This window comes from Heptranchias perlo, chromosome 8 (assembly GCF_035084215.1).
Source record: "Heptranchias perlo isolate sHepPer1 chromosome 8, sHepPer1.hap1, whole genome shotgun sequence".
In the NCBI taxonomy this organism is placed as follows: Eukaryota; Metazoa; Chordata; class Chondrichthyes; order Hexanchiformes; family Hexanchidae; genus Heptranchias; species Heptranchias perlo.
Window position 1 is genome coordinate 9,086,952 of NC_090332.1, and position 27,552 is coordinate 9,114,503.

General features: G+C 42.1%; 1 protein-coding gene across 1 annotated transcript; it reads right to left on the reverse strand.

The window, feature by feature from the left end:
* Positions 1 to 7,602: 7,602 nt before the first annotated feature.
* Positions 7,603 to 26,555, reverse strand: hnrnpua (heterogeneous nuclear ribonucleoprotein Ua). Its single transcript, XM_067988623.1, has 14 exons — positions 25,504 to 26,555; positions 21,276 to 21,402; positions 21,111 to 21,184; positions 19,149 to 19,288; positions 18,961 to 19,060; positions 16,166 to 16,278; positions 14,928 to 15,191; positions 14,193 to 14,312; positions 13,289 to 13,417; positions 12,663 to 12,831; positions 11,211 to 11,474; positions 10,226 to 10,425; positions 9,193 to 9,297; positions 7,603 to 7,952 (listed from the first exon to the last, which is right to left on the reverse strand). Exons 1-14 carry the CDS (start codon positions 26,444 to 26,446, stop codon positions 7,896 to 7,898), a joined length of 2,805 nt encoding a protein of 934 aa, XP_067844724.1. The 5' UTR covers positions 26,447 to 26,555; the 3' UTR covers positions 7,603 to 7,895.
* Positions 26,556 to 27,552: the final 997 nt, after the last annotated feature.

Below are 27,552 nucleotides of genomic sequence, written 5' to 3' on the forward strand. Positions count from 1 at the left end.
TTGACTTTAGAAAGTGCCAGGCGACAGAGATTTCAGGGTAGCACTTGTGGAAAGAACAGAGGTGTTCGGCAAAGCGGTCACCTTATCTGAGTTTGGTCTGCCCGGTATAGAGGAGATTGCACCGTGAGCAGCGAATACAGTATACTAGGTTGGAGGAAGTACAAGTGAATGGCTGTCTCACGCAGAAGAAGTGATTGGGACCTTGAACAGTGGAGTGGCAGGTGGTGAAGGTGCAGGTTCTGCATCTCCTGCGCTTGCACGGGAAGGTGCCAGGGGATGGAGAGCAGGTAGTGAGGATGATGGCAGAGTGAACCAGGGTGTCATGGAGGGATCAGTCCCTTTGGAATGCAGAGAGGGGAGGGCAAAATGTATTTGGTGCTGGAATCACTTTGGAGATGGTAAAATTGGCGGATCGTGATCTGTTGAAATGCGGAGGCTGGTGTGGCAGAAGATAAGAACATAAGGGACCCGAACATGGTTCTGAGAAGAGGGCAGCGTGAGTAAGGGTGGGTGCAGAAGCACGAGAAATGGAACGGACTCAATCAAGAGTCCAATCCACCATGGTGGGGGAGCTGAAGATAAAGAAGGACAGTACAGAAGCTCTGGTGTGGAAAGTGGCCTCATCAGAGCAGATACGATGGAGATGGAGAAATTGGGAGAATGGAGTGGAGTCCTTACAAGTTGCGGGGTGGGAAGAAATATATTCCAGGTAGGTGTGGGAGTCAGCAGGCTTGTAATAGATGTCGGTGGACAGCCTATCCCCAGAGGTAGAGAAGTGATTGCCAGAATCTGCAGTATTTTGCTTGTCCGGGTTTGATTGTGTAGTGTTTCCTACCGGAGTTGTATTCTATGCTGGCAGATGTTTAATTCAAATAATGAAGCCTTCAGCTCCCCCAAGTGGATAGTGAATAAATGCACTGCCTTTGGTGGAAATTAGCCAGCCGAGATCACAGACAGATGAGGAAGGTTAAAACAGAAACCAAAAATGCTGCAAATTCCAAGCGGGTCAGGTCAGCATCTGTGGAGGGAACAGATACGTTTACATATTTTGGGTGTGGAACTTCACAACTGAAAAACAAGAGTTGGACAGGTATATTAATATGATCAGAAATATTCAGCTCTGATGGCTCTACCGCTCCAGAGATTCTGAAATGTCCTCCTTTAGCCTCAGTTGTGGATTCCCCTCTGTTGTGGTTCACAGGGCCCTTGGCCAGGACTGTCCCTTTTCCCATGCTTGTGCCTCTCCCCTGTGTGACAGCCGTGACCAGAGTTTCCCGAGTCTTTACCTTCCACCCCACCAGCCTCCGCATTCTTCCATCATCTTCCATCAGTTCAGCCACCTACAACATGACCCCAAAACCAAATGTATCTTCCCCTCCCCTCCTCACTCCAAAAATAAAATGCCAACTCCCAGGTAGTCCCATTAGAAATTGCTTGATGGCCAATCAGGATGGAAATACCAGGGCAGGAAATAGGTTGCTGTTTATTGTACCTGGTAACACTAATGGCAACAGGAACTCCAAGGAGCCCTTATGTGTGGAAAATTCAACGTAGCCAAAAGTAAATGATAAAGATGGCTTATATCTATCCTTCCTACTTTCTATTTGCTAAAATAAATGAGCCATTCGTTAACATTTCTCTGCTCTACTCAACTTCTGTATCACTATAAATGAGGCATTAAGTAAGGAATCTGTAAACATAAGAAAAAGTCAGAAGGACTAGAAAAAGCCATTCAACCCTTGGAGCTCATACTGCTGGTACTCTAATTCTCCGAGTCCAGTATCCAACTGCATCTTGAACACCCCTAACTACCTTACCTGTTAGATTATTCCAAACGTTCATCACCCTTTGAGTAAAGAATTGTTTTGTAATATCTATTTTAAATTTACCTCTGTCCTCTGGTCCTGAAATAACTATCTGGGTTCATATCTATGTCAGTTAATATTACATACTTTGATGAGGTCTCCACTTTACCTGCATTGTTTCTAGAGTGTAGAACTTAAGCCTTTTCCTCATAGCTCACTCTCTTTATCCTTGGGATCATTCTTGTTGTTTTTCTCTGCACACATGTCTGTTTTGAAGTACGGTGACCAAAACTGCACACAGTACTCCCAAGTCTATCTGACCAGTCAATTATGAAGCCTCTGTAAACTGACACTCTTGCTCTGTGTCCCAACAGTCTATTTGCTGTTTTAACAGCTTCGTGTCCATTGTCTTGACTTTGAAACAGTCAAGTCTACAATCATTTCCAGGTCCCTTTCAAATGCACCCTGTGCTAATTTTTGTACCCTTCATTGTAAATCTATGATGCTCATCTGTGTTGAAAATATGCATTATTTCGCATATGTTGGTATTAAATTTCATTTTCCATTTGTCTCCCATTTGCAAATCCTTCTGCAGAATATCAACTGCATCCCCCATCCCTTCTGCACTCCCTATTTTAGTGTTGATCTTTGCATCCGGGTCATTTGTGTGGATACAAAAAAAGCACCAGCACCCGTGGTACTCCACTCAGCACCTTCCCCCAGTCTGACACTACACCTCTTCTGAGTACTCTCCATTTTCAGCTTTTCCCAGTGTCATATTCTACCCTGAATATTAGTTTTATTAATAGGTCTTAGAGAGTGAATGAGTATGAACAGAGTTTGTGTGAGAGAAAGTGCAGCATAAAACATTTAAATTTCACCCACCTTCTATATTTCTCACAAGTTTTGATCTCTCTGAAAACTTAACTTTTGATCTCCCTCATAACATTTCTTAATTTTCTTAATCTGTTAATTTTTCTCCTGCCTCCCCATTTCTCTCTTGAGCTTTCATCATGGACCCCTCTGTACTCTCCCCTGAAGCATCCAACAAACAGTACCTTTTGCAGAGCAACACCCCTCCTTCACACACCCATAATGAAAACTCTTGGCTGAGCAAACAGAGTAGGCCCTGTCACAGAACTGAACTGTCGTATAAGACCATCTAACCTTCGTGCAGCTTGACTCTGCTAATTTAGTTAATGTATTCCATTTAAAATGCACAAACCAAGATACATGACAGGCCTTGGGAACTTGTGGCAAAATAAATTACCAACAGGTCAGACCTACATAACTCAGGAGCTTGAAGCGGAAGACAAAAAAATGGAAAATAATTACAGGGGCAGCAGTAGAGATGCGACAGTTAGTCTCAGTGCTCCGTGGTGGGAATCAGACAGGGGTCCAGGTTGCTATGCAGCATCCCCGGCTGGAAAGTCAATGCGTAGAAAAGTCAGGCAAGGACAAGAGCAGGCTCATATGTGATGCTGTCCACAGTTGAATTGCCTACCAATGTTCATTGACTTCTAGAACATTGCAGGAAAATGGATGGGGCACATTTTAATTTTATTCATTTGTTCTCAGAATATGGACAATGTTGGCAAGGCCACATTTATTGTCCATCCCTAGTTGCCCTCAGAAGGTGGTGGTGGGCCTTCTCCTTGAACTGCTCCAGTCTTTGTGGTGATGCTACTCCTACAATGATGTTAGATAGGAAATTCCAGGATACTGACCCAACAATGGTGAAGGAACAGCAACATATGTCCAAGGCAGGATGGCGTGTGATTTGGAGGGGAACTTGGTCGTTTTATTATAAGAGTTATGAATGGAGACGAACACTTTGGGATTGTCATTTAAAAGCCCCATTCCTAACTTTATGACAAGTGGAAAACTTTGATGAAGCAGCTGAAGGTGGTTGGAGCAAGGACACTACCCGAAAAATTTGACAGCGATGTCCTGGGGCTGTGATGATTGGCCTCTGACAACCACAACCATCTTCCTGTGCGTCAGGTATGACTGCAGCCATTGGACGGTTTTCCCTTTGACCCCCATTAACCTCAATTTTGGTCGGACTCCTTGGTGCTGTACTTGGTTGAGAAAGGAAAGCACCTTTCACAACCTCAGGCCGTCCCAAAGCGATTTATAGCTAATTAAGTACTTTTGAAGTGTTGTCACTGTTTTAATGTAGGAAACGCAGCAGCCAATTTGCACACGGCAAGATCCCACAAACAGCAATGTGATAATGAGCAGATAATCTGTTTTTAGTGATATTGGGGTTGAGGGATAAATATTGGCCAGGACACCAGGGAGTACTCCCCTGCTCTTCTTTGAATAGTGTCATGGGATCGTTTACATCCACACAAGAGGGCAGACGGGGCCTCGGTTTAACGTCTCATCTGAAAGGCACCTCTGACAGTGCTGTACTCCCTCAGTATTGCAGTGAAGTATTGGTATTGGCATAGCTCAATGTAATAATCTGGGATTTTTTGCTTAGTCTGTCTTTGTATGGGTAAACGGGAGGAGGAAGACGAGCATTTATTTTCGGTGCATCTATGGTATTAAAATTCTAAAATTTCTATCTATACTTTTGAGCAATGTCCCATGTCATCTGAGTGTTGTAAGTTCCAAGTCAATAATTTCACTACCATTTATTTTCTCAATGATTTATTAATGTGCAAGCAGCCCTTATGCTATTTAGGAAAAAAAATGCAAATATCTTTGGCAAATTTGATTTTTAAAGGTTTAGGTGATCAAAGAACTTGAAATGAAATTTAAAAAAAAAACAAGCTGGAAATCTGAAATAAAAACAGGAAATACACAGCACCTGAAAAGATAGATTAATGATTTAAATGGAAACTCTTCCTCAGCACTCATGTTACACCTGAGACATTACCTCATATTGCCTTCCAGGGCTGGAAAGTTGTTAGCCAAACAGAATTCTGAAGTGACTATTAAGGAATGTGATCTGGCTGATCCAACCATCAACCTCTTCCCCCACTTGACTTTATTTTAAATAAAACCTCTCAAACCAAATGCTCATGCAACCTTACTTTAACATAATTCATTGTCTTTCTTGTTGCTTTGATTCAACTTAAGTTTTCCATAGAACTGAACCAGATTAATTAGAGTTCAGACAGAACTGCCCACAAACCTTGCAATTATTTTGTTGCAAAAGGGGAATATAGGTGCTTATGTAATTGTCACCCACCTCCCATTGACTCCTTAATTGGGCTGATTCACAGTTGGCCGACCCAAGTAACAATCATTCACGTGTGAACCTAGATGGTGACGTTAACCAACCGTAGAAGACATTGTAGCTGAGCCCATTTGTTTTCTCACAGGTTATGAAAGTAGAATGTTTTTCTCACTGGAGAGAAGTATGCAGTGAGGTCCCTCAGGGATCTGTATTAGGACCATTGCTTTTCTTGTTATATATAAATGACCTGGACTTGGGTATAGGGAGTACAATTTTGAAGTTTGCAGATGATACAAAACTTGGCAACCTAGTAAATAGTGAGGATAGCGACAGACTGGTGAAATGGGCAGACACATGGCAGATGCAGATAAGTGTGAAGTGATGCACTTTGGGAGGGACAACATGGAGAGGCAGTATAATCTAAATGGCACTATCTTGAGGGGGGTGCATATTCACAAATCTTTGAAGGTGGCAGGGCAAGTTGATAAGGCGATTAAGCATATGGGATACATGGCTTTGTAAATAGGGGCACTGAATACAAAAACAAGGAAGTTATGCTAAACTTTTACAAATCACTGGTTAGGCCTCAGCTGGAGTATTGTGTCCAAATCTGGACACCACACTTGAGGAAGGATGTCAAGGCCTTGGAGAGGGTACAGAGGAAGTTTACCAGGATGATACCAGGGATGAGGGACTTGAGTTATGTAGAGAGAATGGAGAAGCTGGGATCGTTCTCCTTAGAGCAGAGAAGGTTAAGGGGTGCCCTAATTCAAAATTATGAGGGCTTTTGATAGAGCAAGTAGGGAGAAACTGTTTCCTCTGGCAAGTGTGTCAGTAACCAAAGGTCTTGGATTTAAAATAATTGGCAAAAGATCTAGAAGGGAAATGAGGAGAAATTTTTTCACAAAAGATTGTTGAGATCTGGAACACAATACATATATTACAATATAGGAACTTTCAAAAGGCAACTGGACGTGTACTTTAAGAGGACTAATTTCCATGGTTTGGGGGAAAAAACTGGGGCGTGGGACTAAATTGGACAGCTCTTTTAAAGAGCCGGCACAGAGACCACAGGCTGAATGGCCTCCTTCTGTGCAGTAAGATTCTATGATTCGAAAATCAGAAAATTTTAAATCACCTGGAACATAACCTGTTTTTTTTTTCCCCCCAGAGCTTGCTCAGAAATACTACAGCAATTCTCAAAGGGTTAATATTCTCAGTGTGAGCAAAATGTGACTGTTCAAATTACAAATAAACATTGAAGGTTTTTAATAATCAGCCTCCATGCTGAGCTCCATGCATTAAGCTGAATGTAATCTGGGTAGTTAATTTTTTTTTAAGTGTTCAGGATCACACTTCACTTCTCTCAAAGAACAAGCTTGCATTTATAGAATACTTTTCAAGTCCTCAAGGTGTCCCAAAGTGCTTCAGAGCCAATGAATTGAAGTGTAGTCATTTTTAAATAGACATGGCAGCCAAATTGCACACAGCAAGCTCACACAAATAGCAATGAGATAAATGACAAGTCCAGGACACCAGAAGAACTCTCCTGCTCTTCAAATAGTGCAGATCCTTTGTGTCTATCTGAGCAGGCAGATGTTATAACACCTCATGCAAAACATGGCATCTTAACAATGCAGCACTCCCTTAATATTGAAGTGGCAGCCTTGGCTATGTACTGAAGTACTGGAATGGGCTTGAATCCGACTCGAGAGGCAAAACTACCAAGAATCAAAACTTTTACAAAGTTGCCAGGGTCCACTGAGCTGCAGTTAATCTGGTGCAAAGCCAAACCTGTACAAGACTGCCTACCAGATGAGGGCTCAAAAGCTTTTGCTATAGTGCTCAGTTTATACCACTACTATCATGTTAAAGGTACATCCTGTGAGCAGCTTTGTTGATGCAATCTATGAACATATTTTCCTTTTATATTTGAGCAGCACATCAGTGGTGCATAAAAGAAAGCAGATTTAGTAATATAGTATACAGAAAGATGTTTGGAGGTGGGGGAATAAAATGTTACAAGTTCTATTCTGGGCTCTACTGGTATCAATAGACTGGATATGCTCCGCTGTGACTGAAGTACCAGCTAATATTACAACTACATTATTGTTGCTAGCCTGTTCTCATTTTATTTTTTTCTGACTCCAGTTTTCTCCTCACAGGGCTGAGGCATAATTCCACAGAAGCTCTCTGGTATCTCACTCAACTGCCCATTCTTCACGTGTAAGCCCAGACAGCTGTCAGTGGTCAGAATCTCCCAGGGAGAATCACAGCTGAGCTAGATCTATCCACATCATATGCTCACTCTCCAGCACAATTCACTAACTTTCAGGGCAGAGTAAGATAGCAAATAATAGTAACACCTTTTAGGGGGGTGGGGGGAGGACAGAACTTCCCAGGGTTTTTCCAGAAATTGGTACAGGTTTTCCCTTCCTCAGGAGTTGGCATTAAGAATAGCTAGGGAGCACTGAAGTTGTACCATATAGGAGAAGAGGGGGACCATTAAAATGCCCAATGGGTTTTTTTTCCCCTCACCTGTCCTTTCATAGGTTTGTAATAGTAGCAGAATCAGTTGGTTAATAAACACAAGCAACACACTCAAAGCACAAGTTCAGGGGTTTTTTTTTATTTGATAAAATTTTACAGAAAAAAATGCAGAAACTGAAAATGTTTTCATCCTCTAGAAATTGGAGGTTCACCACATTCCACCTAAACATTACAATTAAAATGTAAAAAAATAAAAGACACTTAAAAATCAATTAATTGATAAAGCTTCCAAATACGACCTGCAGGCACTTTGTTTTGGAATGTTTAAAAATCAAGATTAAAAAAGTTGACATCTCTTGGTTGAAGTTACAGCCGCGGTGAAACTGGCGTTGGATCACTCACTGCAGATCCTAGTAGTAGTCTTTGCTATACTGATTGCTGTACTGGCTCCAGAACTGTTGAAGTCGCTGTAAGATTTTAAAAAAAAGAATGTGAGAATCAGAAAAAAAGAATTGCAACTTTCTGAAAATACAAACCCAGAAAGGTTTTAAGATCAAAGCTGTCATAACTAAGCTAGTTAAAGGGAGTAGTATCTCAATAAAGTGCACAGAATCCTAAATGGCGTAAAAGGTCTAAAAACTACCACCCCAGTACTCTTTAATTTCTAACAGTGTCAGAGGCAATCAGAGAATCCAGTGGTATTGTGAAGTTTAGTTGCCCATAGTCCTCTTTCCTACTTTGTGTCATGAATGGCCATGGGTTCATTCGAGGCTCTACTTGCAGTACTGAGGGAGTGCTGCATTGTTAAAAACAGCATTAAAAACAGACTAACTGGGTCATGTTTTGAGTTATGCACAAAATGCCCATATAATAGTAAGTGCAATTCAAAATAATTACATTTACGTGAAAAATTGAGACATTAGAGAAATGTGATACGGCGCTATACAAATAAATATCTCAACACACTGGAGACCACCGTCTACACAAAATGTCTGTTCCTAGGGTACCATCCTGAGAGGTTCTCCGTTCCTAGCAGAAGGCAAAATGAAAAGTGTGACACCTATCCAGGGCTAGTCTAATAGCTTCAGTAGACGTAATAGTATTGCACAAATTAATAAATTGTTGCTTCATCAAAAAAAATGAATGCAGCAATGTTAGGACGACAATATTTTGCTTTTCAAAGCATGTGCATGAAGAGAAAGGTATCTCCAATTTTAGAAGTTCCTGCTTCTGTGCTTCAGGATTCTTGAGATTCTTTCATCACAAGGAAACCGGGTTTAAAATTGAAATACTAAATCACTATCAATAGCCTTTTCTCCAGAGGCTGCCAGATGGGATGTCCCACTTTTGCTCAGCCGTCCTCCTCTCTAGGCTGCTTCACGATCCTCCATAATCTTTAACATTCAAGCAACTAATTCCCTTGTAAATGGACTCCAATATGTCTATCAATTTTCTTATCAGCACTCATCCTTAGTTACCACCCACAGTTTGAGAATCACTTGTTTTGCATGCTGTCATTGGGGAAGCTAGTTTTTAAAGAACAGTTTTGAACAAGCAAAAAACTAGCAGATGTCACCATGCTTTTAAATTAATACTTCAGATCAAAAACTAAAATAAGCAGATACCAAATTTAGCAGCAGCATTTGAGATACCTACAAAGAGGATACAGGGCTGCAGGTAAACTTGTGGTGTCTGCTGGTCACTTACCGCCTGCTGGTGACGGTTCCAGTTCTGTTTGTAGCCCTGACCTTGGTTGTAGTTTTCATTTCTGTAGCCTTGGTTATAGCCACGATTTCCCCTGCCCCTGAAGTTCTGTAGCAATTAAAAAAAGGGTGTTTTAGTCAAGAAACAGGACTGCAGTTTGCTTTCACATACCCACTAAGCTCAAACTAACAGTCAACAGTAATTTTTTTAGTCCTGCATGTCGCATCTTTCAACCCAAGCGTACAATGGGGCTGATCGGAAATGATTAACTAATACGCAGTGTTGCTTGATTGCCACCTCCATTTCAACAGCAATGTGAATGACAACAGAATTCCCTCATTCCTATTGCAGATTTCAGTATTGTGAACAACTGGTGTATTAGTTTCTTATGAAAGGTGAACCAACGGAGTGCGGTTGGATTTTCCACACTCCAAGCCCTCACACTTTCGAAGCAGCAATCACACAATCCTGCTCAGATATCCAATAAATAGTAAAATAAAGGCGGCAATAAACCTCACGGCTACATCATTTCAAAAATCTTTATCCTTAACGTTAACTGTCATGACAATGTTTGGGTGGGAAGGACCAATTACTGTGCAGGACTTGCAACCAGAAAGAGCAATGAGTACTGTGCATTACAAAGTCAGTAAGAGGAAGAAATACTGAGCAGTCGGTGGGAAGAATAATAGACTACCGTTTCAGTCATTCACAGTGAAAGGGTAATAAATGCTGGCGTTGCCAGCAACACCCACATCCCATGAATGAATAAAAAGAGTAAGAGAAGGTAAGACTGGATAGACCAAAAGGAAAATCAGAGAAGGGAAAACAAAGTGGTCAGGAAGAAAGAAACTGAGGTTTGGCTGAGAAGATCCATGCAATACTTAATACTTGACACAAACTTGGATGAGCAGCTGCTAGCTTACTGGTACCTAAAACACCACTTGCAAGATGTATGGTCCTACAGACTCTGGTAGTTTGCGTTTCAAAAAAACAGAATTATTTTAGAGACAGAAATAATCCAAAATCTGTAATGTACCTGTCCATAGCCTCCTCGGTTACTGCCTCTGTGGTTGTCTGCTGCACCCCTGTGGTTGTAAGAACCACCTCTGCCACTGTAAGAGCCTCTATCAACAAAACCACCCCTGTTGTAGCCTCCCATTGGACTGTAGCGTTGATTGTGAGCATAGCCGCGGCTCTGTTGATTCCCCCTTCTATTATATTGTCCACGGTTTGAACCTGTGTAGAAAAGGCAGAGTGTTGGGGTTATCACATTTCATTTAATAATTCAATTCAACGCTTGAAAAGGAAAAATTTGCATGGCAATGGGGAATAGGACTAATTGGATAGCTCTTTCAAAGAGTTGGCACAGGCACAATATAATAATTCTAGGAGAAGATGACTTTGAGAAATAGTCAGTTTACAGCAAATATGTTCCCCGCAGAAGGTATTTCCCCAAAACATACACATAAATAAGTTCAGAAGACAGACTCTAGGTTTATCCAGTGAGCAGCTGAACCCTACAAACTAGCAAGGTCTCATGTTTGAGTTCTGATCTCAACCAAAGCTGCTATGGGAATTCCTAGATCGGGGAAGGGAAATTGTCTAGGATTCCTGCTCCTGATTCGTATCTAGCAAAACCTTGCTGAAAGTATATATGCAAACAAAATTATGACTACGCAGGCAAGACACTGGAGCCTGCCCGGGACACCAATGAAATCATTCCCCAAAAAGGTTAGTTAGTGTCTTCAGAAGAGACGGGGAGAAATCATACACACCTAGGTGGCCAGCTGAAAAGGAGCATTTCCCCCTTGCCTGCAGACGATATAAAAATGCTTACAAAACTATAACATTTTATTCTACGTGTTACTTCTGGTCAGCAAGGCTTGTAGGATTTTCTTTTCCCAGTGCAAATACGTGGGTTACAGAGAAAGATTATAATTTTCCAACAAAAGCACCCAGACAAAATTGAACCTCATTTTTTTATATATATAAAGCTTGTACAAATGCATTAATCCCCCTACCTCCTCGGAAATGGCCACGGTTCTGATATCCACCACGCCCTCTCTGGCCACCTCTATTGTACTGGTTCATTCCACCTCGTTGACCACTTCGTCCCCGATTCACCCCTCTTTTCCCAGCATTGGTATTGGGCTTTTTCTCTGGCGGAAGGGCCGTTTTACTTTCCTCCTTGTATTTCTCAAGCAATTTCTGGGCATCTTCCTTCTGCAGTTCTGCGTAGCTCACCTCATCCAGAAATTCACCTGCTTCGGGCAGTGCGAAGATACCTTGAAAAACAGACCATTAAATATAAGAATCTATATGGTGTAGAACATTTCAATAATTGTCTGCAGGTCCACAATGACCTCCTTAGAGGTGCAGAACATTGCAGTCATGTTACACCACCATTCTTATTAATAATTCCTTCCTCTCTTTCCCCTGAGAGCAGCTCAATGGCACCAGCTGTCTTTTGCCACCTTTCTTCATGTGTCAGGCTAGACTGAGCGTAAATAGGCTATTCAACTGTGTGAAGCATCACAGTTGAAGCTCTGTACTCACCCAATGTCCACATGTATGCCTTTTCCAGCACTGAACGGCAGCAAGAAAACTTTTTTCTGCTCCCCATCTCAAGGGGTGCAAAAGCCACTTCAGCATCAGCCACCAGTACAGATCTGGTATCAAACATGGGATAGTCCTGATCTGCATTTCTCAGAGCAATCCATTTATCAACTGAAGCATCAGAGGAGCTCAAACAGAAGCTTGTAAAACCCGGGAATGCACCCTTCCCCTCTCGTCCTTCAATCCAGGCCACATCTCGCACTGAGCTCGTGACAAAGGACACCGATAATAAAAACATTTGAAGAAATAAATTTATGAAGTTCATATTACAGGGAGTATATGGGCATTTGTTAAAAACAGGTTGGAAATACACCAATGTGAAGCCTAAGTAATGCGAGACAATATCCTGGCTTCAGTGCATTTAGCAGTCAGAACACTGACCAGAACACTGACCAGATTCTTGAGTAACACTTCTATATAATCGCTGCACATCAGAAACTACTTCATATCAGTGAAAACGATAGTATGCAAATTCAATGAGTAAAATAAACTATTTTGTGAATAGCTGTACGGCCACAAAGGTTTACTGACTGCTAAAAATTTAACCAGTAGCTTATGACTACAGATCAATTCTGAAGCAATATTTTTTTTAAAAAGTCACAAGACATTTTAGTTTTATAGCAGGCATGTAAAACACCTAAATTAAATAAATCTCTATAATTACACTTTACTAATGTCATTTTTTATGGATCAGAAAGGCCAAAAGAAAAAATCCAATGTAATAAGTTACCAGGTGATCAGTAAGTGCACTATTGTACCACTAACACATCCAAACCAGAGTAAGACCAGGTGTTCTAGCTTCCAAAGAAAAACTGATCAAGGCAAGACCAGAGTTGGACTCAGAATTGGATCTACACCTTTCATTTTCAGAACAGCATGCTCTGGGACATCCTTTCCCTCTTCCTCTGCTTTCTTCTTTGAACGCTCCTTATATTCTTCATCTGATGGGCAAATGACAACCGCTTTACGCTGGAAGCCTGCGAACAGGCACATCTTCCTTCTCTGTGCAGCTGCACACACATTTGTCTACACAAGAAAATTAAAAGTTTTTTTTGAAAAAAAAACTGTCCGGCTCATTTGAGTTATCCAGGCACCCCTGCCCCCCCACTCTGACACAGCATCCCATCTTTCTTAAATTAAGCCCAGACAGCACTAGTTATTGTGCACTAAGTATACAATTAATTACAGCAAACATATCAATACAAAAAAGGAGTGGCTACATCAAGGAGTGAAAGTGCAATATACTAGGTTATTTGGTTGTTTTCCTACTTAGCGAGAACTCCAAAGTGCCCTAGTTCTAATCTGTACTCCAATATCAATTTCTTTAAATATAAAAAACTGTAGTCCTAATTCTATCCTATTCTCCCCCAAACAACCTGACCTATTGCATAGACCATATACAGGAATAAAAATAAACCTGATTATACAACCAGTCAAATGCACGTCTCAATTGTTAAATAGGAAAAATCAACTCTCCACATACCTGATCAAGAATGTAGTTGCGCTTCTTGCGAGCTGCAATCTCAATAAACTTGCTCAAACACTGTGTAGCTTGTTGAATCAATGTAGTTAGTTTACCTCGGTCAGTCTTCTGACGCTTGAAGCTTAATACCTGAAACAGGGTGCAAAAGTTGAACAGAAAACAGCCAAGAACATTGCAGATTAAGACTCTGGAAAGGCAGATTAAGACTCTGGAAAGGCCAATGTTAAGCTTTACTCACTTGCATTCCTAAGCACTTCACTACATTTGTGCTGATGTGCATGAACAGAGTTATTGATTTTTGTATGGTAGCCATTTACTTTGTGGCGTCTCTTTACAAATAAACCATTGCAGGTATTCGGTGGTAAAACAACCTATTCATTTTTCCTACACTGAGCATCCAACTTTTAAAGTAGAATCCTTTCCTTGTGCCATGACACCTTGGGTTAACCTATTTATTTTCCTACACTAGTCAGTTGAGGAATGGAAGTTTTATTTTTTACAGATATGGGAATGGAGTTGGGGGAATGACTTCAGAAACTCACTTCACAGCACCACCTACTTACCATTGGGTGCAACTACATTGTTACAGGCAACTGCTTACATACAGGATTGTTTAGATAGGTAGTTTCAATGTTAAATGTTGGAATAAAAGCATTTAAAATAAAAATCACAATCTGAAAAGTTGGACTGGTATTGCACACAAAGTATTTACATACATAGATAACTGTCACTGCAGTTCAAGAGAAAAATAATCCATATCTGAACCACTGAGATAGATCTGAGACATAATCGATATAAATGCAACTCTTTTTTGCTCAGAAATAATTTGATGTTTGTGCAATCAATCTTGTTTTATTTTCAAATTCACATATCAAAAAAGGTAAAAGTTTCTCAAGTAACTCACCTTCATTATGTCCATGATGTTGTTTGTCCCCAAAATGTTATATTTGCCTGGATGCTCTGCTGCATGCTTTGAAACCCATACCGATTTACCAGTCCCAGGTAAGCCAACCATCATCAAAACCTAAAACAAACCAACCAGTCAACAAACGACATTACTACAGACTAACTCAAATATTGCCATCTGAATTCCCCACTAATAACCCATTTCAATTGTAAATACTTAAAAGATTTATTGTAGACTTCTGTATTTCACTATAGTTTCTAAAATTATGGCAGTGATGTCTGGAGATATGCTTGTGCAACAGGTAGTGAGAAAGGAAGCACAAGTGACACATAACAGGAAGTGTGTGCTATATGCAAGATTTTTAATATATTATAGAAATCCCACCCTAGATAAGACAACAGCAACGTTTTTCTAAAATGCAGCATTGCAATATATGTGTTGTGTTTTAAATATACAGGGGCAACTTGTATGCCAGATATTATAGAAAATGTAAAACCTATGTATGAAACAAATATTCCAGCTCCTGCTCCTTTTCAACACAGATCGATAGATTTTTTGTTAGACAAGGGTATCAAGAGGTATGGAACAAAGGCGAGTAAATGGAGTCAATGTACAGGTCAACCATGATCTAATAGAAAGGTGGAACAGGCTTGAGGGGCTGAGTGGCCTACTCCCATTCCTATGTTCCTACCTTTGCACAGATATGTAAAAATCATTTAAAATATCACATACTTCACATTCTCCTTTGGTTTTGGGTCCTGTTGGCCCTCGTACACGCTCCTCCAATGGGACCTGCTGGATGAAGGCAAAGCCTTCAGGTATAGGAAAGTAGGGAGTCTCCATCTGTCCAAAATTAAACTCTACCGCACAATTGTGGCACAGAACATGCGGAAATAAGGCTCTGCCAGCGAGAATGTCGTTCCCAATCTTGAATGCAACGCCCAGATCCTGACCGTTCTTGGAGTAGGAGACTTCTACTTCATCAGCATCAAAGTTCTACAAACAAAAACACACAAAATAATTTGTTGGGAGCACCAGCAAAATTCAATCTTACAGTAGTCCACAACCTGTGAGAATTGAATTGGATAGCTATTGCAGCACAAATTCGTCAGGCCATTATTTTATACCCGTGCTGTGCTGTGAGATCTGTCAATCACTATACCAAACACAGGATTCAAAAAGGCAAGAATGTATTAAAATCGTACTGTATGCAGTAGCAACCTCAACACTTTCATAAGAAACCATACAGTGGTTGCTAATCCCTACTGCAAAACGTTGATCTCATGTTTAGGATCTATAATGTTCAGTTTTTGATGTTAGAAGTATATGTGCAATTGTACATTTTAAAAAAGCTCCTTCCATCAATAACCTGACAAAAAAAATGACTTCACTGGGTTAATGGCATGGAAGAGTTATTGAATTCAATAAGACCACCATAAGAGATAGGAGCAGGAGTAGGCCTTTCAGCCCCTCGAGTCTGCTCCGCCATTTAATGAGATCATGGCTGATCTAATTTTTACCTCAACTCCTCTTTCCCGCCCTTTCCCCATATCCCTTGACTCCCTTGCTGATCAAAAATTTGTCTAACTCAGCCTTGAATGTATTCAATGACTCGGCCTCCACAACTTTTTGGGGTAAAGAATTCCAAAGATTCACGACCCTCTGGGAGAAGAAATTCCTCCTAATTTCCGTCTTAAACGGGCAACCCCTTATTCTGAGACTATGCCCCCTAGTTTTAGATTCCTGCATGAAGGAGCTAAATATAGTGGATAGTGAATCGTCTTTAGATTTATAACTATATCTACTAATTGTAAACTGGCAGGTTTGTTGACCCCTATAAGCCAATAACCTCAATGTCATTTCTACCCATTTTAAGAATTGAAAACGCAGCAGAAATGGGTGGAATAAAACAGTAGAATGCAAATCAGAATCCTTTGTTGGTCCTGATATATAAGTACTAGTTAACTTACAAGGAAGCAGCCAATCACATCATTTTCCCCAAACTTTTCACCATACTCTTCAGACTTGCAATTCGAACATTTTGCGCCATTTCCAGAGTACCCAACGGAAAGTTCTTCTTCACCTGAAAGCAAAACAAAGTCTTACGTGATTTAAATCAGAGAGTTATATACTATATCAGAGAGCTATATCCTATTCCACACAAACTTGAAAAAAAGATGGCTGAAAGTACACAGCAGGCCAGTCAGTACCAAAGAGAGAAAAGGCAGGTTTACCTTTTGGGAGTAGACCCCTCATTAGAACTGGTTACTACTTGAATCGCATTACAGTTGATAAAGCAAGAATGAGATGGCAGTGTTTTGGTATACTGAACTCAAGGTAAGTACACAAGTGGCCCATATTTCTAGATTTTGGCCACTGATCCCAGAGTTATCAGAACTGTTGCATCACCCAACTACCGGATAGCAGAAGATTAACTAGATAGACGGTGGTCTTTTATTGTCTCACAATTTCTTTGATCCTAATTTTGGTAAAGCACGCGGAAGGCAACCCCAGCGTTTCATGGCACCACCCAATAGTGCACTAGAGTTATACAAGCACACACATTATTCCCACTTATATGCAAATGTACGCAAGAAAAAGCATTGAAGGCTCATGAGTAAGAGACTTCTACTTCATCAGCATTAAAGCTCTGTAAACAAAAATGTTTTATCTTGGCTCCTCCAAAGTGTTGCTTCTTCTAAAAGGACAGCATTTATCATCTGTGCACGTGCTCTCTGAAAAGTATTACATGAAAAAAATGGAACAGGGTACCAGTGATCAATGTGAAAGTCTGGCAAATTTTCCCAGTAGCTACAAATCTAAGAATGAATGCCTGAAATGCCTCACTAAATTGAGGGAAATAAAGACAGAGAATAAAGATACAAGAGTTAGCACAGCACAATGTGTCACACTACAGAGCATTTCCACGTTAAATAATATGGGTCACATCTTGTGTTTTATATCTGAGAAACTAGAAACCAGGTAGCCCTCAAACCGTAGGTGTTCAAATGTTCTTTTTTTTTAAAAAGATGCAGACGCAGGTTACAAATTATTTCACCAATGCAATGCACCTTTCTTTTTTCTATGTGTATTTTTCCCACAAATGTGTATTAACTTCCTGAATTAACCTCCCTCCAAATTTCACTGCTTGACGGCACTCACGCTTACCGGGACTTAGTTCATCAAGCAAGCGGCCATTCTAGACACCAAAAAGCTCACAGGACAATAATCTACCACAGGCGGCATCACAACCACCTCAACTGACATCCACAAACATGCACTTTCCGGCAGATGTCACCGGATTCCAATCACAAGCAGAAACCCAAGCTCGCTATTATTTTTTTTAATCCCACCCCGAGCCTAGGACATTAAGATGAATTTGTAGCACCTACCACCAGCTACCTCAGTGCAGATGGAGAATCGAACCTTGGATACCCTGTTCTAAGAATATCAACAATGCAACGTTACTTGCAATAGAGTACTACTCTAAACTCAGCACAACAAACTACAGGACAGAATTCTACTTATTTTCATTAGGCGAGGAAAATCAGTGCTGTGAGCTCCAAACAATTCTACTGTAGTCAGCAGATATTTTTCAAGTTAGCTTCAGATCGGTGTCAAAGCAAATTAGAACTAGCTCCCAATACCGCAAGAAAAAAAAATACAACGTATAAAATGAAGTCTTGCACTCAGCTACGTGCTGTTCTTCAAATCTCAGGCTCCCTCCATGCCCCATTTTGTGATCATTTGTGTGTTCATCAAGGTGAGAATGTTAGAGTTTGGTAAGGGATACCTTCCCATTTTGAGTATCAAGCACTCCCAGGTTATATATAGCATAGTCAGATGGACTGCAAACCTCTCTATGCTGCACCAAAAATTGTACTATAATCCCATCCCTACCACATTAGGAGCACATTTTCCATCTCTCATCTGTGTGGCCCATGAACAAAATGGTCAATTGTCAAATATGGGACAATTTTGTGCTGCATATCCCACTTAGAAATGGATTGAAACTGCCCATCACTCATCTGACAAAGGAGAAAGCCTCTGAAAGCTTGTGATTTTAAATAAAGCTGTTGGACTATAACCTGGTGTTGTAAGACTCCTTACATTTGTCCACCAGTCCATCACCGGCATCTCCGCATCATTTCACACAGGACCCTCAGAGCCAGCTGAGGAGAGGCTTTCACTCCATCAGTCTGAGCTGAGTTCAAACCCAACTCTCAAGTGAAAGGACAAGAGTATCTAACACATTGTACTACCCACACTCACCCAATGGGGGAATTATTATAACAAAATATTAATAAAAATTCCTGACGTAATCAATTTGACCACATAGTGGTAAACATAACGTTCTGCAAGTGGCTCAATCCTTAAAAAGCACCACTGACACCATTGCAACATAGTCCCAAGTCCACTGCTACATGGTGACTAGTGAGTAAGCTGCCATAAACCTCACCATAAAACCTCTCCCTTCCTAATATTCCTCCAATAAAAAAAAATCACGCATTATCAAATCAGAATATTCAACAGGCTTACTAAACACCAAATAGTGAGCAGTGTTTAAGCTGGTTAACTAGCAGGTAACAGTTCTGTGCCAGACTAGAGAAATGGCATTTTGATAGAAAACAGGCACTCTTCGTATCATCTCAGTCCGTGCCAATAGAAATGGTTGCGCATTTTCACCTCTATTAGTGTATGAAGAGGTAGAGGGAATGAAGTAAAGGGCTGGGGAGGGGTGAGAGAAAGTTGAAACTAAACTCACCAAGTAACATGCTGTAGGAAGCCAGTGACCAGCCAATCCTCACTTCATGTGGATCAATCTGATCCGGTGGCAAATGCTTAACTGGTATCTTCTCAGTTACCTGTTGAGACAAATGTTAAAGCCAAGATAATACCATCTCAGTTTTGTGTCTTAAAAAAAAATTAAATTTAAACAAAAAAGACATTTACCTTCATCTCAAAGCAGATTTTGCCTTTGGTAACTCCGTAGGAAGCTCTTCCTCCAGCCCAGAGGTAGGCAAATCCTTCCATAGTCAGAGGCATCGCGCCAAAACGATCTCTATTGATCTTAAAGTGCAAATCGCAGTTGTCTATAAAAGAATATGGCATGTTAGTGCTTTAATACAAGCTACCGAGGGTACATACTGACAGAGCATGTGTATTTAACACTGCAACAGGGACATTTCCCATATAATACAAACTGAAGATATCTTAGTGTCAACTAAACAAAATCTACTAAAGTACTAGTTCACTGAATAGCAGCTATATTAACAAATTGGTGTCAGAAAAATAATTATTCAACCTAAAAACATGTATAAAAAAGTGATCTGTACTAAAGGTAGTTATGCTGCTTATTTTAACACTGAATCAGTAGAGTGCCAGAAGAATTAACTACTAGAACATTTTAATTTTGGCAATATGTTTATCTTTTCAGGGGCTAAACTGCATCAAAATAGACTAGAGCTCTAGAGTATTAACACAGCAACTCTTAGGCTCCACCAGATATTTTCAACACCCACCAGATATTTTCAACACCCACACAAGGATGGTAAGGCACTAATTCCACAATCATTGACACTAGACAAAGAGGACATTATGGCAATTTTAAAAACTGCTAAAACTTTTGAACAGTTGAACTATTATGCCTTATAAACAGGTTTGCCCCAACATAAAATTTACTTAGCTACAATAAGTGTTTTCAACATATCAAAATATTTGCCAAATGAGACAACTAATAAGGAAACATGACTGAATAAATACATTAAGTCACAAGCTTATACTTGGTGGAGGATGAGGAATCGGGTAGTGGACAGAAAGGGAAGTACAGCTTTTCTATAAATTATCATGAGCGATGATTTTGTTAGCATGAACTTTATAAACCAGTATGCGCACCGCAGAACAGAAGATACAATAAACGTCAATATTAGAACGCTCTCCCCCAACCCGAGCTTCCTATGGTACTGCAATAAACATCACAAACCAGCAAGAGCAAGTGAACTGTTTTATTTATTCTTGTTTCTTGTTTCCCTTCCCTCCATGTGTGGCATGCTCAAAAAATCTGAACTCATCCCTTGGGGAGTCAGAAGCCAAGAACACCTATGCTGCTGCTCCAAAGAAGGGAACAATACATTTTCACCTTAGAATTTGAAAAAAAAACTTCTAAAGAAGTGAATGCTGTAACTTTAACATGCATTGTCGCCCCTCAACTAACACTGCGTTGCCAGGTGACATCAGTCAGGAACATTATTGGAATTATGGCAAAATTCCAGGACATTTTTAGCTGTGAAGAATGAGCTGTTTGCTTAATTAAAATGTCTTGGACTTGATGCCATGTACTCAAGAGTGCTGATGGACATGAGTTTGGAGGTCTAGGCTATTTCCAATCGACTGAAGGGAGAGTTAACGTGGTTCCAGTATTTAAGATGGGGAAGAAATCAGAAACTAGGAATTATGGTTCTATTTGTTTGACATCAGCTAAAGGAAAGATGCTAGAGAGCATCATAAGGGATGTGATGTATGATCAGCTGGAGAGGTCAGCACTTACTAGGGAACCCCAGCATGACTTATCCGAGGAAGTGACCAAATTAACGAATTGTGGCAGTCCAGCAGAAGTTGTATAACATGTCATGGAAGATAGGGACCTGGGGTTCATAGCTGATAAGTCATTGAAGATCAAATTATTAGGACTGTACAATAGAAAATTAATACTACATTTAGGCTGTGTACTGATGATACATCTGTTCTAGGCTCAATAAGTTACTAGAGTCACTTTCTTTGGAGAAATGCAGGCTCAGAAATAGATATGACTAATTGAACATAAGCAGCTGTGAAGAGTTGCTGCCTGAATTCAAATTCCTGTCTGAACCTACTTTTGGAATATATATGTTACCAGATTTACTCAAGATCACTTACATGTATCCAGGGCAACTACAGTATCATCAAACTCTTCCTCATCTTCTTCCACAGGTGGCTGGGGAGACTTAGACCTGGAAACAGCCATATATACTGGTTAATAGTTTGGCACTAAACAGAATAGTAGCAAATTTCTATGAGCTGGTAATATATAGTTAACCATACCTCCGATATTTGTTTTCTTCGATATACTCATAGTAGCCACGTCCGTGGTCTTCATGAGGTCTCTTTACACCTCTGCGATTTTGCTCTTTACTCTTATCAGTTGACTGTTCAACTTGGGTCTCTTTTCCTACAAAGGAAAGCAGGTTACAAATTGACCAATATTGGTTCCAAATGTAAGATTACAATGATTTCAGACTTGTGACTCATCACATCAGGGGAGCAGTGAAGAGATCCTCATGCAATTTATGAACCAAGTATTTAAGTAGAAAATCAAACATGAGCATAATTCATAAATATATGGGTATTACACAATTAACCTAATTTGTTAAAGTTATCACCCATAATTCATTAACTCAATTTGTTTACTTTAAATACATTTCACTTTACTACTTTGATTTAAATCACTGTTCTTTCAAGACAGGGAAAAAAAAGTATAAATGGCCTTTTAAATTTCATTCCCCCAAAGCAAATTTCTGCAAAGTGCATATAATTATAGAAGAATTTATTGGCTTAATGTTTAACCACAGTAACACTCTTCTACAATTGAGAGTATTATTCATAAACTGAACCTTCCCGTTAGAACACTACTTCTCATTGAAATTCCACACACCCGGCAATCATTTTTTTTTGATCAGCTCACTCTAAATAGCATGCAATTATTTAAAATCAAACTGGCCAAAAGCAGTGGTTGCTCCAGTGGCCCCCCTGATGGGGAGGTCAAATCAGTACCACAGAATCATCTAAATAAGTGAAGTTCCCTCTACTCAGCTGAAACGATATGCCTCAGCTCAACTTCAACTGTACCAATATGATTACACACCCTCCATTTCCTAGACCAGCCACTCTGATCTCTGAATTAGAATACCGATTGAGGGACAGTTTAGCACTGTGGGCCCATACTCAAGGAAAAGGTTTTAAGACTGCCCAAATTAATTTAATATAGTTGCAGAAGGGAGACTTTCATCCAATCAGTCTTGCTCAGATCTTAGCCACTGCCCCAGAAGTGACCCACTGCACCACGCAGTCTTCATGTATTTGTAATTCTTAACTTTTTTGTGCAATGTTACATTACAATGTTTGCTAATTTACTGTGCATTCAAGTTTAGCATCGGTGCAAACTGACTAAAGCAAAGCAGAATGAGACTGCCTTCTCCAAGCCTAGACTCCGGTTTAAGGCGGGATTTAGACTATAAACACAGCATCAATACAAAATGAAACCAGTTTGCATAGATGCTAGTTATACTCTGAATGCATCTTAAGTATTTCAGAAACCACTTGCACTTGGACTAGTTCCCCCCTCATTACTTTATTACTCGGTGGAAATGTGCTGATGAAACACCCTGCAGCATAAATAGGACAGTTCTGTCATCAGGATACTGAAGTGGGACGCACAAAGCAGTTTCCAAAAATAGTTCTTGGCTATTAATAAGCAAGTCCTGCTCTGTTAGCAGCTGCCCAGTTTTCACTGCTCAATATCAGTAGGTCATCAAAAGCAGTAATTATATTGGGGGGGGGGGGGGGGTGGAGAAAGAGAAAGAAATAGCATGGTAAGCATCGCCAACCTATTTAAAGGCAGGTTATACTGTCGATGTACCAACAGTTTACGTTTTACTACTTTTAAAGGTACACCACAGAATGAAATCTACATTGTTGGCTGACATTTGGTCCCTTTCATTTATTTTAAAATTGTAACCAATGAAAAAAAGTGTTTTTAAAATATCCAAATTAAATTATCTGTGAAAACATTCCAAGAGTACATGTGCACTGTATCTGGGCAACTTACCAGCAACACAACCTAAACTCAACAACACACTGAACATTTTCACTTCAGACTGATTATTTTGGGGATTTAGAAGTAATGTTATTTTTAAACTTCTAAATATAAAAAGGTTAGCTAATTTAGATTTCTAAAGTAGTAGTATATAGGCATGTTATATAACAGCCACGTTAAAATGTGGGCTCACATCCCACCTTTTGTATGACACAAATGCAAAAGTGACAGTATTCTGATCTGAACTGAGCAGAACTATGGGAGACCCTCAAGACACACCACATGGGCTACAGTATACGCTGCTCCCTGGGTACTTTATAAACGTAAATAGAGTTTACTTAATTTTTTGAATCCGAATGCTCTCACTTAAAATAGACCAGCCTGTGTAGAGCTCTGTGCGTAAGCAGTGTGCAGCTATCTTCATCCCAGAGAATTGGATTTGCAGCCAAGCAGCATAAATAAAGTGCAGCTGGCTGCAAATCGATACTTTAATGACTGATCTGAGATCAGTAGGTCTACTACAATATAACCATAGATAACTACATCCTCTGCACACGAAGAAAACAGCCATCTTAAACATTGCTGATTTCTAGACACAGAACAAACCCAACTTTTGACTGATGCAGCAGTAACTGTATTAAGCTTTCTCAGATGGGAAGAGTGTCCACTTTGTTCTCAACTTTATTTCAAAATCAGTGTGACAGCCAGTGTCATTACACACTTACTGCAGCAGCTAAAATGTTTATGAATGGCGCTCCCATGGCATTGCACACAATAAATATGCAGCATGATGTCCTGCTTTATAATGACAGGATTGTTACACCGTGAAACATATGATAAATTATTCTGCTGCTATGGTGCAATTTAAGCCCACAAAGTATAATTTAAATAGACACACCCTGAGCTCAGTTAGGTGTTAATTGCTGATGGTGAGGGAACTTTGCTGATTGGCGAAGTTATACATTCCCAGTCCAGGAAAAATTAGCATGAAATTATCTACTTTTCTTTTTATATTCTAATATTTGGAATGTGAAATGAACATACCTGGACTTTCAGGGAGTAAAGCTGAACCACTTGACAGTGCTGGATATTAGTGCTACAGTTCTATGTAGACTGCATCAGTACTTCAATTTTCTTCTTTTAATACAGTTTATTCAAACTTTTGAACCTGACACCAAGGCTTACTCCATGTTAACCTGGCACTGAAAATAGCCCTTAAACGCTTTCCCCTCCCTTTCAAAACTGCCTTCCAAACTGAATCCTCAGTCCTCACTAGCTAGCACCCTACCTCCAAACTCTTCTCTTAACAAGATCCATGAGCATGTTGTCATCTCCCAGCTCTATACCCACCTCTCCAAAAACCCGAACATTTTCTTTGACTGCGATGTATCATCCAACTTCCTCATCGTCAATCTGCAGCATTTGACACGGCCAAGCACACCATTCCCGACCAATGTCTATCTATTGTTGTCCAGCTCGATGGGACTGCCTTTGCTTAGCTGCATTCTCATCTATCTGATGACAGCCAGAGCACATCTGTCAGTGGCTTCTCTTCCCAGCCCCACGTCACCTATGGAATCCCCAAGAATCCAATCTTGGTCCATACCTAAAGCTCATCTCCACACATCACCCACAGACGTAGGATCATATCCCACATGTACGCCACTAACATCTAGCGTTACCTCCCCACCACCTCACTTAGCCTCTCCAATACCTCTGTGGCATCGGGCTGCTTGTCTGACATCCAGTACTGGATAAACCTCAACTTGATCCAGCTAAACGTTGGGAAGATGATCTAACCCCCACCACAAAATCTCTGCCACTGACTCCATCCCCCTTCCTGACCAGCCTCAGGCTAAACCAGTCTTTGCAACCTCATGCATCCTGTTCAACCAAGTTGATCTTCTAACGCTGCATCCAATCAATCACAAAAGACCCACTTCCACCTTCCCAACACTAACCACCTCTGCCCATCCTCCATTGACTTGACTTTTTTTTCTATGCTAAAAAAAGCTATATAAATGCAAAAGGCTATTGGAATTTTTGTTCCCACATGCCAATTCTTTCCCTTTCCTTTCTCTATTTGCCCCTTCTAGGTGAGTTTCCTCACTCCCTTTACTACTCCATTTTGCTTTTCATTATTTCATCCATTTCCACCCTCTCCTCCATTTTCTATGTTCTCTTACCCTTCTTTCCTTTATATTCACCCCCCTCCCCTTGAAGATTTATCTTCAATCCACTCCCCCCCCCCCATCACCCAAGCTTCATTTGATGCTCCAACTCCCCCCCATGTCGAACACGCGCGCCTAACAGCGTGGGCCCAATGGAGGCTCACCGCCGGAAATGACGCCCCAAGGCTGAAATTACCGTTTAAAAAAAGCGCATTAAAGCCCGCGCCCTCTCCCGGATTAGAATAAATAAAGCCCGAGGCCCCCCCCCCCCCCCCCCGGGGCCCACCTTTACTCGAGTGGTGCGGGGTCGGAGCTGGGGCCGAGGACGCCGCTTCTTCCTCCTGCTTCTGATCCGCCGGCAGATCCCGCGCCTCCCGCCGCTCCGGGGCCTCGCTGTCCCCCAGCTCCATTGTTTCCTCTTCTCCCGCGCTCTCCTCGGGCTTCGGGAGCTGGGCCTCGGCCGCTCCCTCGGGCTCCCCCATCCCGTTCTCCTCCTCCTCTTCTTCCTCCTCCTCCTCGCCGAGGCCGCTTTCGCTTTCGGCTGTTTTTGGTTCGGCTTCAGAGTCGCCGCTCTCGGCCTCCTCCTCCTCGAGTTCCCCTCCCCCTTCGGCGGGCTCGGCCGCGGCCTGGGCCTCGTCCGTCTGTTGTCGCGGCGGCGAGAGGCTCGGCTCCCCGGCGGCTTGGGCTGCTGCTGCCGCCGCCGCCGCCGGCCCGATCTGCGGCCTGGCGGCCTCCAGCTCTCCTCGACGAGCGTCGTGCGACGGCTGCTCGCCGTTGAGTCCCGGGCCCAGCGGCTCAGGCTCGGCTTTGTCTCCTCCTCCTCCCCCTCCTGCCGCCGCCGCCGCCGCCGCTCTCACCACCACCACCTGCGGCGGCTCCTCTTCCTCCTCCTCCTCCCCCGCCTCATCATCCAACACCGACTCGGGCAGCTCCTCGAGGCGGGAAACGCTCTCCCCGGCTCCCAGCGCCTCTTCCTTGCCGTTCTCCCCGGCTTCGAGCGGGCTGGGCTCGGCGCTAGCCTCGTCCTCTTCTTCCTCCTCCTCCTCCTCCTCCTCTTCTTCCTCCCCCGCCGCCATGTCGGCGACTTCGGGCTCCTCGGCCTCGCTGTCGAGTGCGGCCTGAAGCCGCTCTTGGAGCTCGGCTTTCAGGCCCTGCACGCTCAGGCCTCGCTGCTTGAGCTCCTCCTTGAGCTCGGGCACCTTAAGTTTTTTCACGTTGATGTCGCTCATGGTGAGTCCTCGTCCCCGGGTCCGGCCTCCCTCCGCTCGGCGGTTCCGCTCCGTCCCTGCAGCAACCTCCGTCCCTCGCTCGCCAGCCTCGAGGCGCCGCGCAGACTCACTGCGGGTCAGCGGCGTGCTACCGTAAATCCCAGTGTGTGCGCGCAACGGCGGATATATCAATCCGCTGGCTGGCTGGCAAACTTGCATTTATATAGCGCCTTTTAAACGTAGTGAAAACGTCCCACCCTGCTTCACAGGAGCGATTATCAAGCGAAATTTGACGGCCAGCCACATAAGGAGATGTTAGGACAGGTGACCCAGCAGCTTGGTCAAAGAGGTGGGTTTTAAGGAGCGTGGTAAAGAGAGAGAGAGAGAGGGGGGGGCGCCGGGTGGGAATTCCGGAGCTGAGGGCACGGCCGGGGCGATTAAAGCCAGGAACGTGCAAGAGGCCAGAATTGGAGGAGCGCAGCGATCGCGGAGGGCTGTAGGAGGTTACAGGGATAGGGAGGGGCGAGTCCGTGGAGGGATAAGAATTTTGAAATCGAGGCGTTGCCAGACTGGGAGTCGATGTAGGTCAGCGAGCACAGGGGTGGTGGGTGAACAGGACTTATTCCGAGTTAGGATACGGGCAGCAGAGTTTTGGATGAGCTCAAGTTGATGGAGGGTGGAATATGGGAGGGCGGCTAGGAGAGGATTGGAAGAGTCAAGTCTACAGATAACAAAGGCATAGATGAACTGAGACGGGCAGTGTTACGGAGGTGGAAGTGGGAGGTCTTGGTGATTGAGCGGAAGTTCATTTCAGGGTCAAGTAGGACACCAAGGCTGCGAACGGACTGGTTCAGCCTCAGACAGTAGCCAGGGAGAGGGATGGTGCCATTGGCTAGGGAACAGAGTTTGTGGCGGGGACCAATGACAATGGCTTTGGTCTTCCCAATATGTAGTTGGAGGAAATTTCTGCTCATCCAGTACTGGATGTTGGATAAGTAGCATAACAAATCAGAGACAGTGGAGGGGTCGAGAGAGGTGGTGAGGTAGAGCTGGGTGTCGTCAGTGTACATATGGAACCTGACTGGGTTGCCCCAGTGTCACCAAACAAAAGTGCCCCCCTTTTTATA

What these genes read in the sequence shown, in the direction of transcription:
- hnrnpua (XM_067988623.1), bottom strand. Translation starts at nt 26,446, where the DNA reads ATGAGCGACATCAACGTGAAAAAACTTAAGGTGCCCGAGCTCAAGGAG. An exon ending in CCCGCACCACTCGAGTAAAG is followed by an intron (nt 21,403 to 25,503) that starts GTGGGCCCCGGG and finishes TTTCCTTTGTAG; the next exon opens with GAAAAGAGACCCAAGTTGAA. An exon ending in ACCGAGGAGGCTATGGACAG is followed by an intron (nt 9,298 to 10,225) that starts GTACATTACAGA and finishes TAATTGCTACAG; the next exon opens with AACTTCAGGGGCAGGGGAAA.